Genomic DNA, 18,184 nt, shown 5'->3' with positions numbered 1-18,184 from the left:
TCTGACTGGTTCTAGTTCCATATTTTCACATTTTGCACACTAAGAATTAAAAGTTTAAACTCAGTCTTAATTATCACTAATTAAGGTTACAGGTTTTAGACACATTTTCTCGCTGTCTTGCATTGAAGATTCTGCGGGAAGACAGATAAACTGAGTGGATAGAATGATGATGTATAAACTAGAAACTAATAAACATGATTTGTATTTTGGGTTCTTGTTAATAACAACCCTGATAATAATGTCAAAATGTTTGGTTTGCTGAATAATGTATTTCAGTTTTGGATGCCTTCGTTGGTAATCTACAGTGTTGTGTTCAAGACCACCTAACCCGAGACCAAGACAAGACCAAGACCAGAGTGTATCGAGACCGAGACAAGACCAAGACTTTTAGGGTCCGAGACCAAGTCAAGACCAAGACCGAGGGAAGTCGAGACCGAGTCAAGACCAAGACCAGCGGCCCGTGCTACATGACACAATAAAATGTAAAATATGATCGAAATTGCTTCTCAAAATAATCTGAAAGATCCATATTCCCATAAAAACACCTACAGTCCTGCTCACAATTATTGGCACCCCTTCATGATTTGCGTACCTGAGTGAATATCTTCAGAAATAAATGGAAATGTTCAAAACTTATATCAGCAGGATCTTTCAATTTGAGGTCCAAAGTAATCTAACAAAGACAATTACCATTTCAACATAAATATTTTAATTCCAAAGGACAAAACAGAAAACCAGCATGTGCACTAATATTGACCCCCCTCTTTAATATTTGGTTGCACAGCCTTTGGCAGCAATGACAGCCTCCAAACGTTTCTTATATTCATCTAAAAGCTTCTTACACTTCTCAGGTGGCATTTTCTCCCACACTTCTTTTGCAATATGCTCAAGCTCTTGCACATTTGCAGGGTTCCTTTCTCCAATGGCAGATTTCAGCTCCACCCAAAGATTTTCAATTGGATTGAGATCAGGACTCATTGCTGGCCATTTTAAAACAGTCCATTTTTTCCCTTTCAACCAGGCCTGTGTGCTTTTGGAGGTGTGCTTTGGGTCGTTGTCTTGCTGGAGGACCCAGGATCTTCGCCGCAAACCAAGTTTTCTTACACTGGGCAAGACATTTCGCTCTAGAATTGCTTGATAATCTTCTGATTTCATGATGCCTGTGATACGGTCAAGGCCTCCAGTACCAGATGTCGCAAAGCAGCCCCACAGCATTATGGATCCTCCACCATGCTTGACTGTTGGTATGGTGTTCTTTTCTTTAAAGGCTTCATTGCGTCGTCTGTAAACATATTGTTTGTGTGATTTACCAAAAAGCTCCACTTTTGTTTCATCTGTCCATAAAACGTTGTCCCAGAAGGATTGAGGTTTGTCCAGGTTCTCTTTTGCGAAGATCAAGCGTTCTTTTTTATGTCTTTTCTTCAGCAATGGGGTCTTCCTTGGCCTCCGCCCATAAAGCCCCACTTTGTTTAGTGTGCGGCGTATGGTACTTGTTGAAACAATCACACCAGACTGCTCCAGGCTGGTCTTTAGGTCTTTAGATGTTAGACATGGTGTTTTTTCCACCATTCGCACCAACCGTCGGAGACTTCTGTCATCAATTTTTCTCTTCCCCCCACGGCCGAGGAGGTTCTTGACCGTTCCATGCCTGGGAAACGTATTAATAACATTACGCACCATTGAAACAGGGATACCAAGGTCTTTGGAGATGGCTTTATATCCTTTGGAGGACTTGTGCTTGAAAATAATAGCATTTCTTATGTCCTCAGACAGCTCCTTTGTCTTTACCATTGTCACATGTGGAGATGGACTAACAGGTGGCTTTTAAAGCACCAGCATGATTATTCATTGGTTAATTCATGTCACATGTGTAGAGGCAGTCCATCACAATTGATCTTTATGTATGATTTGCAACAGGTGAGCCAAATTGGGTTTTCATATTGATTTGCAGCAAAGGGTGCCAATACCATTGGCATGGTAAAAATTATGTTTTTTCTTTGTTTTCCTCACGATGTTTATCTTTTTAAATGTTTTTTATCATTTGCTGTTTTGCATCAAGCACAAGCTATCAGCAGTAACATGTTGTTTCACTTGATGAATTTCCTTCAGTAAATATTCGATTATATGTACTTAAACTTAATGGGTGCCAATAATGGTGAGCAGGACTGTAGATGTTAAATACTTAATACATTTTACCAATATTAAATATTCAATTTCTGTGCTACAATGTGTGATGGTCTCGTGCCATCCCTAAAAACATAACACCCTGGACATTTGCCCATATTGCTCATATAAGAAACCACCACTGTTGCACCATTAAACATAGCAATTGAGGCAATGCCCTGATGGTAAATAACGCTCAACTATGAACACTGACCAATGAGCAACAAGCAAGAAGTAACCAAACAGAAGGCGCTCATCGTGACTGTTTTCACTCTCTCTCCCAGTACATGAAGCCAGGTTGTCTGACACCATGGCAGACATTACAGCTGACACTTTGAACAAAAACAATCAAAGAGCAATGTGCATGCTCTGCATGCTCTTTCGTTCTTGTGTTTTAGTTATTTGTTAATTTAAATATCAATGTACATAATTAAATAAAATAATGATGCAGTGTACACAGAGCATTACAAGAACAAAGAACGGGTGTTCTGTCAGGTCAGATCGTCATACGCTTAGCAAAACTCACGGTGTTCTGTCAGATCAGCATACGTTGTCAGATAGTCGTACGCTTAGCTCAGACATGCATACGCTGTCATTACCATATGATTTTATTTAATCAGCAACATAGAATCATGACGTAGATCATTATTAACAGTAATTAACAGTTGTATGGCATCCAGCTGCAGCCAGACCTGCTTTAAACACACTTTGAAACCATGACAACGCATGTATATCTATCTAGTTGTCATATTATGTCATATTATAAACAATTTAATGACTTATTTTCGTCATAACTTGTTGCGTATACTGACAACTCCACTGACTGTCGGACTTAATGCGCATGCGCTGGCATGGTACTCGCTGCATGTATGCTAACCTGACAGCGTATGGTAATCTGATAGAACACTGGCAATATCTGTCAGACACGTCATTACCATAAGATTTCATTTAATCAACAACATAGAATCATGACGTAGATAGTCATACACTTTGTTATTAACAGTTGTATGGCATCCTGACTTGGCGGTTAAGTGAGTTTTACACGGGCGTGTGTTGTAGCTGACTCCAGCTGCAGCCAGACCCTGCTTTAAATACACTTTGAAACCATGACAACACATGTATATCTATATAGTTATCATTGAAACAATTTAATGACTTATTTTCGTCATAACTTGCTGCGTATGGTGAACTGACAACTCCTCTGACGGTCAGACTTCTTAATGCGCATGCGTAGGCATGGTACTCACTGCATGTATGCTATTCTGACAGCGTATGGCTATCTGATAGAACAACGGCTCTCAGCGACACTCCAGTCCAATCTAATAAGTAAAGAGACGAGCAGATGAATCGTACTGTTCCTGAATGTCACATCACTATATTGCAGTCTTTTGGACACAGCGCCGTTGTCCCATATATGCGACAAGTCAGTCAACATATCCGCACAATAATTCAGCGCAGTGAGTGACAACTTTTTTTCATCACAATGCTTATGTGTGTCTATACAGCTAGCTTTGCTAACATCACGTCAACGGATCTTACCTTCTTTGAACTACTTTTCTAAGTGACGAAAAAAGTTAGACGTTGTCTCCACCGTCTGTGAAAGCGAAGCACTGCTGAGTTAGCTGTGGCCATCGGATTTCTTACTATTTATGCAGCGATATTCCATTACTGACGATTAGACAGACATTTTCTGCCGCTGAGAGAAAACCACTGCACATGTCTCAGAGCGCCGCGTGCAAGTGAAAGGTTGGGAGGGGTGGGGGGAAACACGTAGTGGCTTGGATTTTAATTGGTGCGTTTTGCATCCACTGAAAACAAAGATGTTAACAAATAAACTGGACAGTATTCTGCACGTTTAGTGGTATTTTCACAGTTGCGGTCTCGACTGGTCTTGAAATAAAATGCCGAGTCCAGACAAGACCGAGACCAAATGCGGTTGAGTCCGAGACGAGACCGAGACTATCAAAAAATGGTCTTAAGACCAGTCTCGAGACCAAGACCAATTTCGAGTACCACAACACTGGTAATCTACAATGTTAAGTTCAATTAAATATTTATATAATATAATATTTTCACTCTGTCTAAAGCTCCTCACATTTTGGGAGGATTGTATTAGGACCTTGATGCCATATAAACTACAGTATATACAATAATGTGTGGAGTGAGCAGAAATAAAGAGACTTTGTTCACTGAGACACAACAACTTTTATTTTTCTTTTGTCTCAACTCTCCATGGAGCTCTGCCATCTCAGCTGGTAGCTGCTTCCTCCTGAAGGAGATCCAGGTGTTCTGATGGTTCTCCTCATCGTTCTCCATCATGTCAGCCATGTTGCTCTCCTTCTGCTCCCTGGGAAAAGTAATTAGATGTTATAGCTTATAGCACATAAATGTAGATAAATAACAGAGTTACTAATGTGGAAGTTACATACACATAAGAAATTATTTAAAACAGACATGTTACTTTATATATACATACAAACACTTTTTTTTTTTTACCATCCAGCCATACAGAATTATAAATAACTGGAATAGTTATGTAAATTAAAGACAAAATGTAATTACCTGTAAGTTTTAGACCTATGCATGCATACAGCCGTGGATAAAATACCACTATCGTTTTCTTCAGGTTTATTCTTCATAACAATTTGATTAGAGAACTGATATCTAGCCATTTTACAATAGGATGTCATATAACATGTTTTATTATCTCACAAGAGGGGAAACTCGGATGCAACAGCAAAATGAGAAACAATCGAAGGTGTAGAAGTTGTATCGGTACTGCCATTATGCTGTACTTAGCTAAAAGGTTTTCATAATGGATGTTTTTATTACTGAAGCTGTAAAGCAGAATCTCAAATGGATAAACAATCACTCAAAATATCCCCATTCACTAAACACAAAGAAAGCAAAGCAATAATACTTACACCAGCACACACTCCTTTGTTCTTACTGATCCTACGACGGTTGAGCTGCAAATGCGGTCGTGCACAAGCTTTGATCCAAGCAAGGCATCTCGTTTTAGATTTTGGAAATCTGTGAATTTTAGTTCCACAAATACGATCAGGATACCTGACATCGCCTGTACAGATACCCCACTGACAGTGGAGAACCATTCTTTTTCGAGTCCTGACGCAAAACCTTTCTGCCGGTCTGCTAGTCCACAATGTACATTAGCATGTGTTTACTACTGTAACTTCTGTTTGTGAGACGGTCACGCACGTGGTAGCTGCGCTGTGACGTGAAATGGGCATTAGCCAATGAAACGCGGCCCCTGTTGTAATGTGGTAATGTGGCCTCGGTTTTCCTTTTTTTTTTTTTGGAGTTTTATCTATATTTCTTATATTGCTTGTTATATTTTGAAGTTATGTACTTTCTTAGTCTTAGTTGAGTTAAACTTTTGAGTTACTGTTTTGCATGTTTTCTGATTGGTTATTTTGGAGGTCACGTGCCCGGATACCCGGAGAGGCCCCACTGCACCGGCGCAGGTGCTATGCATCTACTTAACTAGCATGGAGACTGGGAAAGACAGAAGAAGGCAATACGTGGCTAGAAAAGGAGTAGACGGATCTGGGGTGATCGCGTTGTTGGAGCTGGAGGACGGTGCATGCAGACCGGTGGACTAGACGGAAACTGGTCGCCGTTGAGGAGCGGGCGGCTGGATCGTTGACGAAATCCGCCAGGAACTGGAGGATTAGCCGGATCGAACCAACAAGGGGCTGAGCGTAGTGGAGGACCGCGCCCTTCCTTCTTTGCCCAGCTAAGACAATTACAGACTTGCTTATTGACTTATCGTCAAGGACTGCCTGCACCTCCTTCTCTTTTGATTATTTGTTTTTTAAATAAATTATTGTAACTTTTATGGGTCCGTTTTGAAACTGTCCACAATCCCTGCAGTTATTTATTTTGTACACCACTTGGGTGCCACAGTAAGGTCCATTGAAATCCGAAGTAAAGAAAAAAGCCGGCATGTTAAGGGCTTATTTGTATCTTCCATCACTTCCGTGTTGCAGCGAGTTTCAAACGTGCGCCTTCATTGTTCTTCTCTCTTTGCTGCTCCATCTGTCCACTCCCTCTGCCAATCAGTGAACAGCAGCGAAGCTTGGGTCACCCACCAAACCAGGACCTGCCCGGCTGGCCCTGATCCGAAGCAGGACCCTAAAAAGCAGGGCCAGCCCCGTAAAAAAGCCGGTGGAAATGCTCGGAAAGCGAGCAGAGCCGAGTCGAGCCGGTGGAAGAGGGGCATAATTTACCTATTATGATATTTTAAAATAAAATCAATCCTCCGGTACAAAAGAGAAAAAACTATTTTGTAAAATGAGGTGAGCTTTTTCTATAAATATGGAAAGTAAAGAAAGATCGGTTGTATAGTTTGAGAATGGTCATTCTCAAACTATACAACCGAATGACCATTTCTTGTTGCAGGCATGATCATAAATAATTTCCTTTTTTGGTTTGTAAGAGCCACAGTAGGGCCGCAGGTTGCAGACTCCCAGCCTATTAATGCTGCCTGTGAACTCCCACTAGGCAGCAGCATTTACAAGCTCAACTCTTTCTAGAAAAGTCAGGGTAAGAGCTGTATATTATACTTAAACCAAAGTGTTCCACCATAGCAGTATGGGCTTTGCCTCTATGATGAAACTCAATATATTGTACAGGCTCACATATTGCAACTAGGCCTGTCGCGATAAACGATAAATCAATTAATCGCACGATAAATTAAAAAAATCATTATAACCTATTTATGTCACGTTAATGAAGAACAGCCGAAAACCTGCCGGGTTTATCAACTACGGCAGCAATTTGGCTCCATTTCCTCCCCTTGTCATTTCTATATTCTTTGCACGAAAGGTTGAATAAATATTAATGTTTCCACATATCATCTCCGATATCCGCTGGACTTCGGGTTGCTCGTGTCAGCTGTTTGGGATTCCCCTCCGTAATTTCCCCTCAGAAAGCACGGAGGAGAATCCGCGCTTTCTGATTGGCTACTTGTCACATTCAACGGGCTGCATTGACGCTTACAGTCGGGGGAAATCCCTGATTTAGATCGGAGCGGCCACGACGATCCACCGTAACACACCACACACTGCAGGATGATCGGTTACGAAATCACCAGCGGCCAACGTTCTAAGGGGAAAATAGGGGCAAAAAAATCGTGTAGTATGAACTACTGGATTAGGTAGTCTGATGTGCCCATCTTCTCTATTTAATTCTCGTGATTACTGAAGGGCAATATAGTATACAGATTTCATATCTGCGCTCTTTTGGTTGAATGCATTATTTATTTCCACTTTGGCTTTATGTTGTTTAGCTTTTATTCAAGTACGTTTTTTGTTAATGGAGACTGAGAATCCATTTTATTCTTGTTTTTGGTTGTTTTGCTTATTTAGTTTATTAGTTCCAGTGTTATGTGTTCTTTTGAAAATAAAGTGATCTATCTATGGCAGGAAACCGCATGCATTATTAGTGTCAAAAGGTCTTGAAACAATACTAAACTATATCACAATAATTTTTTAGACAATCGCTCTGCAAAATTTATCATGACAGACCTAATTGCAACTAGTGAAGATTAGCCATTATCATTATGAGATGGGATAGAGACAACCTCTGCCGTTCCTTCCTGCCATCATCAAATTACCTCTCATCTGTCCTCTTATGCTGCTTCTTGCTCTCTGTCACAGTGCATTTTACTAATTAGTGCTCTGCTGGAAGGAAGTGGAGGAGCTTGATTTTTTTTTCTCAGATTATCTATTTTATACTTTGCAGCTTTAGCCTGAGTACTTAATCCTGAACTTTAACGAGTTTCAATTAAAGAAAAAAACTACCAGCTTGAGATTCATGAAATCTTTTGTCATATTGTTGAAAAGTTTTTCATTTTAAATGCTTTTTTGGCGTTGGAGTGAAAGAGGTGCAATAACTGCAGCAGACAAGTCTCACCTTGGGAATCCTCTCGAAGCCCCACTAAAATTGAAGTTATTTCAACTTTTTCAATGTTAAATTTCCACAATATGCATAAAAAATGTTGATAGAAACACAGTTAGTATTTGGAAGAATGGAATGGAGCAGACCCAGAGAAGGCAAGCTGTGGCCCAGCCCCGAGTTGGTTTATTGTCTTTTTTTTTTAACTTTCAGATTAAATCATTGCCAGTTTATCCAAGATAAGTCAACTTTGCAGTCAAATGCATCCATATGTACAACTCATACAATCTGCTTTTATGTTTATTTTTAAATATTAGTTTCATTCACACTTTTTGCAATATTGTGCAAGCTGCGTCCAACACCCTTCTTTTTGTAAACAAGTTTGCTGAAAACATTTATGTCTTATAATGAATAAATCAATCAGAACATATTTAATGCAGTTAGTTCACATTCCTTAAAACACCAAACATTTTTGTCCTGTTTCCATTATTGCAGCATCTTTTCATATTTTATTGAAATAAATGAACAGCAAACTAATGAACCACCTCTTCTTTAATAACACGTTACATTCAAGGCAAATGATACATCCTGACCAATACAAGTTTGGAAATGCAGTCATTAGCTCTCTTAAATAATTGTAAATCTTAAAGTCAGTGCACAACATTGATAAAGAACACTTAACAGTCAATGTATAACACAGTCTGCACACATTCTGCATCTCTGCACAGTACACACCTCCGATTAGTGCTGTTAGAACCAACAGAAAAATAGATCTGAAAATAAGTTATAGATTTATTTATTTATATATGTTCAGTCTGAATACAAATAATTGGGCTTTTGGTTCATTTGTATGTATAAGCAATATAGACTTTGATGGGGTTCCCAAACAACAGAAATTGCACAGTAGTCAAGAACACTATTTCCAAAAATATTTTACACACATAGTAAACAGTCAGTCTTCAAGATGCAGTATGAAATTGCACATTGTCATCATGCCAAAGAGGGGGCTGTTTCAAGGCTTTGGTACACAGTGTCCTGAATGGAAGAAGTTCTGCCACAGACGCCTGTTCCCACCCTCCCCCAACCTGAACCTCAGTCGCCACGAGGGAGAGGGAGCAGGCGCTGTGGCAAGGTACATCCACACCACCACCTGTTCTTGGGGTCAGACTAACATCAGAGAGCCAGATGACTACAGTACATTTCAGGGTTTGGGGAAGACTCTTGGCACTTGTATCACAGGTGGAGGTCCATGCTGGATGACCAGAAAAATGCAGCCATGTTGGACATGTTGAGAAGGGTCACACTGATGGTGCAGAGAGGAAACTGTATCAACTGGCTCTGGTTCACTCCAGAGCCAGAAAGAAATGTGCTCAAACTAGCCTTCTACAACACCAATCCACCAGATGCAGAAGAAATTACGCCTTCTCTGGACTTTTAAGATCTGAATCAGTAAAATGCAAAATGTTTTTTTTTTTTGGGGGGGGGGGGGAGAGGATTTTTCATTTAGGCTGGTTATCAAATTCCAACTGAACAATTGCAGCCACTTTTTCCAGACAGGATTGTTGATGTAGCAAGTTTAAGAATGGCATGGTGTCTTCAGATCAGAGCACAATTCTTCCCAGTTTAAAACTTAAAAGTGTAGAGTTCCTCTTCCTTTAAACTTCTGTTATGATGCTTCATAATAACCAGACAATACAGCTTTTCTCCAAATATTTCTGACACTGACTGTTGTCCTTCTAAAACAGCAACAAATTTGCAAAAAATGGAAAGACCAGAATTTAGAAGCGATGCTACAATGAATAGCTGTGTTGTTTTGTGCCTTAAAACAGCTGGTGTAGTTTTTTTTTTTTTTTTGGCATACCCTTGTAAACCTGGTTAGTGGAGCAGGGCTGCAGCCTGACCCAGCAGTGACTGGCTGAGAGGCGGAGTCAACCTGAACAGGTAGCAGGTCCATCACAGAGCCAGTTCAGGAACAACCACACACTCCCTCACACTGGAGGGCCAAGTAGTCCCCAAGTAATCTACCTCACATGCTTAAGGGATTATGGGAGGAAACGAGTATCTGAACTCAGAAAGTCATGTGAAAAGTAGACATTACATCTTGCCACTGGCACAATCCATGAAGACTCCAGGAAGTTGGAGAATGGTGGCACAGCATGTTTTTTAATGACTTACTGAGTGTACAAACTTATTCATGTGGGATTTTAATTGCGCTTCTTATTAATTGAAACAGCAATTGCACAATTGTGTTTTTTTTTTTACATTAGCAGAGTATTGACAAAAGTTTTGTGTAAATTTGTAATGGAAATGCAGGTTATAACAGACTGGGCGAATCATAAAATAATTTTAAAATCTGTTCTGATCAGCATGGAGGGGAAAACACAGTCTGGGGTCTTTCTGGGTGGAGCTTGCATGTCCTTTATGTGAATGCATGGATTTTCTCCAGGTACTCCGACTTCCTTCCACAGTCCAAAAATATGACTGTTTAGTTAGTTAACTAACTAAACAGTCAATATAGAGCAGTTGCTCTATATTGCCCTTTGGGATGGATGTGTGTTTGCTCTGTGTGTCTATGTTAACCTGCGATGAGCTGGCAACCTATCCAGGTTGACCAACCTACCCACCTCTTGACCAAAGACCGCTGAAGATAGCCACAACTGAACTCATCCAGTCAGTTGTGGAAATTGTATCACTATGTTCATCCTAACTGATCCCCACCCCCTTTTAATGACCCACCAGAGAAATTAAGTCTGTGTGCTTTTCCCTTTGTGGTTGTGCTGTTCTGGTTTGTTCCACACATGCTTCAGACACATAACGCCATGTGCAGGAAAACTGGCTGCAATTCATTCACTGCCACTTCATGCCTCCGGCAAGTTGGATGCAGCCTTCATAAGCACCACTAAGGATACTCTAGGTGAAAAGTGCATCTAAGTACCTTGGGCTGTCAATAAAAGGCAACATTTGTGGTTACAATGAAAGAAACATTAAAAAGGTGGCGAACAGCTAAAAACACACATGCTTGTAGAAAACACTCGAGAAAAGGTAGTTGGCACAGTTCATTTGGTCACTGATGAAAGCATCTTCGTGGCAAAGTCTTCTGCTCCTCCAACAATGTTGTGTGTAAATACTACCCTCTTGGGGCCTCCTGTGGTGCTGCACTGAGGAACATGTTAGGCAAACGGATGGCGCTTCAGTTTTCCTTACTGGCTTCCCGAATGAGGAGTTCCAGAGTCAGTAAAAGGAGGGGACTCTGGGAGAAGAGCCAGAAAGATGTGTGTGTTCTCATGCACACACTGGGGGGCTGAAGAATGCGTTCACAGTGTGATTTAACTCACTAGCATGCAGACAAATCCAAATGTCTGAACAGACACCAGCATTCCAGGTGAAGGAACATGTAAACAGAACGCAAGAGCCAAGCAGTCATGTGATGCTCCCCAACTTCCACTGGAACCCCCACTGGGACCTTTACTGGCAACCCTACTGGAGCTCCCTCTGGGACCCCCACGGGGACCTTCACTGGGACTTCCAATAGGATCTCCTTTGGGATCCCCACTGGGATTTTCATTTGGACCCCCATAGCCAGGTCTGGATGTGTGGAGGCCAGGAAACTGTCTCTAACACCAGGCTGCACACATTCCCAGTCCTCCCAGTTATTCCTTGTAGAGTTACTTGTTGTCCATCAGAGACTGGACTTTGTGCACCAGCTCACGTGCCATCCGCAAGATAAGCTGCACATCATGACGTTCTGCCATCTCTGCCGAAGAAGACACATGTAAACATCCTGTGCAGCTGGTTCAAGCAACAGCAGTTCCGACAACATCGCTATGCACTCTAGAAACAATTTTGTCATGTTGTCATGTGACAGAAATTCCAGTGTAATTTACGTGATAGACCAACATGGCGAAGTCAGAAATTATGAGGAAAAATGATATAGGGTTTTCCCAAATTGTTAGCATTTAAAATATTAGAAAAGTGTGTTGGGTATTTATATTCAACCTGTTTAGAAAAAAAATGTCCAATGCCCTAAATCTGCAGTATGTAATTTTATAAAAAGTATATTTTTGTTAGGTTCCGTGTTTCTGTGTGTTTATTTTTGAGTTTTTCTGTGTTCAGCCCTGTTTCCTGTGAGTCTCTGTCCTGTCCTCCCCGCTGATTGCTCCCCAGGTGTGTCTCATTTCCCGATTACCCCGTGTGTATTTAAACCCACCTGTTGTCTGTGTTCTTTGTCGGGTCCTTGTCTAACTGTGTCTAACGTCTAGTGGGTTTTGTTTCTGCTCTGACATTATATCGTACTCACCAGTGGAACTGCCAAGTCCTGGTTTGTGCGTGCTCTCGTTTCATGTCCAGTTTTATCAGTTGCTACCGGTATTTGGCTGTGTGCCTGTCTCTCTGCCGTGCTGCCTGTGCTTGGACTGAATTTGAGCATCTTCATCATTAAAATCTTCATTATCTTCACCATAACCTGGGTTCTCTGCGTCTCTCCTCACCACCACCAACCACACCCCTTGACAATTTTAGACATTTGTTGAAACTGTCACTGTCTCATTATGGTATGAGAAACATAATCTGTGAAAACCAATCGAGCTCCTCCACCTCATCCCAGTGCTAACTTGAGACACGCAATCAGAGCGAGGAGGCAGGTTTTACTGCTGTCAATCACTTTGTGTGGCACTGCTCACCGCCTCTCCCCTTCTGATTTGCTGCAGCTAGCAGAGACTGTTGCGAATGCTAAAGCTAGTTAGCATGACCACCAATGATGGCTGATCAACGGTTTTCCTGAATTGGTAAGTTGTTTCTTCACCATCTGAACATTTAGCACCATGTACATAAGGGTGATTGACCAACCAACTAAGACACTCCTCCTACTTCTGATTGGTTGTTTTCTGTCGGGACAGTGCATGTCTTCAGATGGAAATAGTAGAATCTGTCACAAAACATACTGTCATGACATAGTGACAGTTTTAACTATTGGTGGTTTGTGATATGGGTGACGTGGGCAACTGCCCAGGCCGGCACCTTGTAGGGAGGCGGCATGGGCCTTCAATACCCACTCCCTTAAACCTGGAGGATGTGAATGGGACAGGGGAGGGACATCTGACATCTGGTCAGAGTGGATGGTCAGCTGCCAGCAAGAAAATGACTCATACAGACATAGTTTCACTAGAAAGGCTCAGATTCAACTATGTTAATGCACTGTATCTGTGGCAAGACTTAAAGGGCTCTCCATCCAACCCAACTGAGATTATATGGTTTTGCAAAGAAAAGGTTAGGAATTATTTCAGTCTTTATACCTGCAGACATAGGTATAAATGGTCACCACATTACAAAACATGGTTCTATAAGGTATTAACTTATGCTCCAGGACTTATGAACTTATGGCCTTCTCTGACTCTGTTAGTAGTAGACTGCTGCATCCTAACATTTTTCTGGTTATCAAAACAAACTCAATACATGTTTACATCCATGCTGTACATCTTTTCTGTTTGCAGTTTTTTTATTGTCACTTATTGTAAATTTAATGCTCAAATAGACGTGCATTTTATACATTTTTAAATTAACAGATTCAGTTGCACATTTCTCTGGACTTGAGTGTTATTTTATATCTACACTGTAGCCTTTAAATGAGTTTTTTTGACATTTGTCCAAAGAGTCTTGTACTCTTTGGACTCTATTAACAGGAATAAAAAACTATTCCCTGATGATAGAAATGTGAATAACATGTCGTACCATTAAAGAACTTGATGATGTCAGTGAAGTCCATGTTGTTGTCTATGATGATCTCACGGTACAGCGTAACCAGTGCCAGGGCCAGGAAGAGGACGAAGTGGCGAGATGAGATCCTGGGAGCCACCCAGATCACCTCCCAAACTGCAAAAACATCCTCATACAGAAGCTCTACACACACATGCGCACGCACACACACATATATATACATATATATTAAGGTTGGGCACTTGGGCAGATTCAACCCTTCACTGGTTGCTTTTCTTAAGAGCAAATTTTTTTTTTTTTTGCCTGATCGACTTAACTACCATAACTTCAATGAAGCCAAAAGACGCAGCCCAAAGAAAAATACATGAAATTACCAGTGGTCCAGAAGAGTTCAGAAGGTAATGTCCAGGATCTGTATTTTTTGCCAAAATGTACATGCATACCTTTCAAATCAATCATTCAAATTTCTCTCTCAGACCGCAAACCAACTTTTATAGTCTTACTTTTATACTTTTATGATCAGAGTTCATTTGCATTTACCATTGAGAGACATTTACATGCAAGGAGCTCTGTATCCATCTTGGGCTGTCCACTGAAATACAAAAAGTAAAAGGTGCTTCTACTCAATACTAAGCAAAGAGTCTCAATACTTATGACAATGTAATATTTCAGTTTTTCTTTTTTACTAAATCTGCAAAAATTTCTACATTTCTGTTATTTTCTGTCAAGATGGGATGCTGAGTGTACATTCATGAGAAATAATATAAATTTTTTTGATTTTAGCAAATGGCTGTTATGACACAAAGAGTGAAACATTTAAAGGGGTCTGAGTACTTTCTATATCCACTGTATGTCTAAATTTCCTTCCTAATGATGACATATGCATACAGCAGATATTTATCTGCACAGGATAAAAACACAACCCTTTTTTCATACTGTCAGTTATAAAATACATAGTCATAAAATGTATTCCACTTTTGATGAATTAATTCACAACATCTGATATAAATGAAATAAAAACAAAAACAACGTGAGGGTTTATTTTAAGGGATTCTTAAAATAAACATACCACTCTCTTGTGTGGCCTTTGATATCACAGTGCAGGTGGTGCAAGTGGCCCTCCTGAAGCTGTTCGGGAGAAGAGTCCACCTCATTGAGCTAAAGCATGCAGTGAGGTGGAGCCTTTACCTCGTTTGAAGTCCAGCAGGAACCAGCGGTAGCAGAAGTAGAAGTGTGTGTAGTCTCCATTCTGCTGCATCAGTTCAAACAGCTCAGAGTCCAGGATCTGGCAGCAGGAGGGACAGCAGAGTTTACACAATGGATCCCATGGGAACACCAAAGTTAAAAGTTGCTTGACTACAAGCAACTTTATTAGTTATATTCAAAAGCTGCCAGCAACAGCCCCCGCCGTCTCAACATAAAAATAAATTTGAAGCTAGATACTTTAGTAGGTTCAAAGACTTTATCTTTCTTCTTGACTTTATTGCCCTGAGGCCCCTCCTGAGGGTGGTCGGAATGTGAGGGGTTGTTGGTGATGCTGCGGGTTAGGGTTAGGTCCTGTAGATCTCCTCCAGATATGGAAGAGGGCAACCAAATAAGAGCTGCTCTCTTTTTGTATAGATCCAAAAAATAAATATGGCCAATATGGTTAGAATGGCCAATATTATGAGGGGCCGTTTAGGACAAAAACTGTTTTGTCTCTCACACACTACTAAAAACTCATACACACACACACAAAATATTAAAATTGCACACATATACTACTAACATGTCACACACATATACAATTTTTCTCCCACACGCATACACAAAATAGAAAAATTGCGCATATACACTACCAAAATATCACACACGCATACAATATTTTTCTCTCTCACACACACGCACACACACACACACACACACACAAAATACTAAAATTGTACAAACACACTACTAAAATATCACACACGCATACAATTTTTCTCTCTTACACACAAAAAATACTAAAATTGCACATACACTACTAAAATATCACACATGCATACACAAAATACAAAAATTGCGCATACACGCCACTAAATTATCACACATGCATACGATTTTTCTCTTACGCACACAAAATACAAAAATTGTGGATACACACTGCCAAAATATCACACACGCATACTCTCTCACACACACAAAATATAAAAGTTGTGCATATACACTACTAAAATATCACACACGCAAACAATTTTTTTTCTCACACGCATACATAAAAGACTAAGATTGCACATATAAACTAATAAAATATAGACAAATTTTTTTGTATGTGAGAGGGACTCAATTTTTTGTATGTGTGAATTGTCACAGAAGAGGCGGGGCACAATTTGGAGATCAGATCGCTTATTTAAGCGGCGTTTAGCTCAAGGTTAATCCGATTTATGAACGCTAATTTCGACCAGCCGTTCTTTACTGCTCCCTCCTCAAGCGCTCGGAGGTTCACTTAGAACCTCCAATGAATTTAAAATATTTAAAAATTTTAAATATAATTTTAAATACTCCGGCGTTAGAGCCAGAGTAAGCGGCCTTAGAACCCGAATAAGCCCTAATCACTTAGGGCTTATTCAATCTCCGAGCGCTTGAGGAGGGAGCGGTAGAGAACGGCTGGCCGAAATTAGTGTTCATATATCGGATTAACCTTGAGCTAAACACCGTGGAGCTCCAATATCCAACTTGTAGCTAACTTCACTGTGGTATCAACACATGCACGAGCTGATCTCCAAATTATGCCCCGCCTCTTCCGTGACAACTCTCACACATACAAATACTGAGTCCCATACAAAAAATGTCTCTCACACATACAAAAAAATGGGTCTATATTTTATTAGTTTATATGTGCAATCTTAGTTTTTTATGTATGCATGAGAGAAAAAATTGTTTGCGTGTGATATTTTAGTAGTGTGTATGAGCAATTTTTGTATTTTGTGTGTAAGAGAAAAAAATTGTATATGGTGCCACACACACCATATACTTACCATATAAGTACTGATAATATATATCCTACATATACAAAATACACATATTTTGTGTGTGTATGAGTTTTTAGTAGTGTGTGAGAGAAAACAGTTTTTATCCTAAACGGCCCCTCATACAATATTGGCACGTTTTATTATGTAAATAAATAATACAACTTCTTCTGACCGCTCGGTGTTTTTGTTGGCTTCCTTTGAATTATTTTGTTAAAATCTAAGACAGAATTTGGTCAAAGTTTTGGTCTACAAAATTCTTTAATAAAATGAGACTGTCACTGTACTGTTGTCAGTTTATAAATCACTGAACAGCTTAGCACCACAATACATTAAATATCTCCTGTTGTTCTTTCAACCTTCCAGACCTCTCAGGTCATCTGGTTCTGGTCTGCTCGGGATCCCTAAAACCAGAACCAAATGAGGAAAAGCAGCATTCAGCTTCTATACAACAAAAATCTGGAACAAACTTCAAGAAAACTGCAAGACACCTAAAATGTGAATGCCTTTAAATCTAGACTAAATATCGGCCTGTTTAGAGTTGCTTTTGAGACAATCAACAATGACACTTGACTAAATGTTTCAAATGTTGACTGTGTCTTCTAAGACTTTGTATTTTTGTGTTTTTATGATGTAAAGCACTTTGAAATGTATTGTTGCTGAAATGTGCTGTATAAATAAAATTTGATTTGATTCGATAAACAAAAACAATTGAAAAGTAAAGAAATGTGTTTGTATTTTTCCCTAAAACAAAGTGCAGAAAATTATAATTTGACAACAAATCAAAACAAAACTATTGAGAAACTACAATGCAAAAATCAAATAAAATTTCAAGATGAAATATGTAACCATTGCATCAATTTTACCACGACAGTGTTGATCAAATACTGGTACTGCACTGCTATCGATATTATACAAATTTTTGGAACAATCCACCAACGTTTACTGAAAACAACTTGTTTTTCTGTCTCCTCCCTATTTTCACGAGTTTAAGAACAGCACTTTGTCATCAGCACAGGGGGAACAACAAACCTTAATATTGTTAATAGTGTCAGCTAGAGATGATGATCTCTAGCTGACACAAATATGCTACATATACAACCTAGAAAAAAACTAAAAGGATTAGTTTTTTCAATGTTGATTAGAGTTTTTCTGTGTGTTTATTTAGAACCGTTTCCCTGTGAGTCTCTGTGGTGTCCTGTCTCTTCCCCCTTCATTGTTTCCCAGGCAGGGGCGGATCTAGAAAAATATTTATGGTGTGGCAAGAGGGGGGCAGGGATTTTTTCAGGGGTGGCAGAAATATTGTTTTTAACTTGCATTGTTTCAAAATGAGCTTCATATAGCACCGAGGCTTAATACAATTTCTTAATGTGGTATAGTTAATTATTTTTATGTCTTTC

At 39.8% G+C, this 18,184-nt stretch overlaps 1 protein-coding gene across 1 annotated transcript in view; it reads right to left on the bottom strand.

Annotated features, from left to right (window-relative positions):
- Window positions 1-8,364: 8,364 nt before the first annotated feature.
- The window catches only part of sgsm2 (small G protein signaling modulator 2), a 182,480-nt gene continuing 172,660 nt past the window's right edge, over window positions 8,365-18,184 (bottom strand). The window contains exons 22-24 of the mRNA XM_088011428.1: window positions 14,983-15,079; window positions 13,810-13,977; window positions 8,365-11,836 (exon numbers count right to left, since the gene is read on the bottom strand). Coding sequence (XP_087867554.1) covers window positions 11,748-11,836; window positions 13,810-13,977; window positions 14,983-15,079 — 354 coding nt within the window. The 3' untranslated portion in view covers window positions 8,365-11,747. The remainder of the gene's footprint in view (window positions 11,837-13,809; window positions 13,978-14,982; window positions 15,080-18,184) is intronic.

The sequence above is a fragment of the Poecilia mexicana genome, unplaced genomic scaffold (genome assembly GCF_051168715.1).
Source record: "Poecilia mexicana isolate PSO_F unplaced genomic scaffold, ASM5116871v1 scaffold_13, whole genome shotgun sequence".
NCBI lineage: Eukaryota > Metazoa > Chordata > Actinopteri > Cyprinodontiformes > Poeciliidae > Poecilia > Poecilia mexicana.
This window is presented reverse-complemented; position numbering and strand designations above follow the sequence as displayed.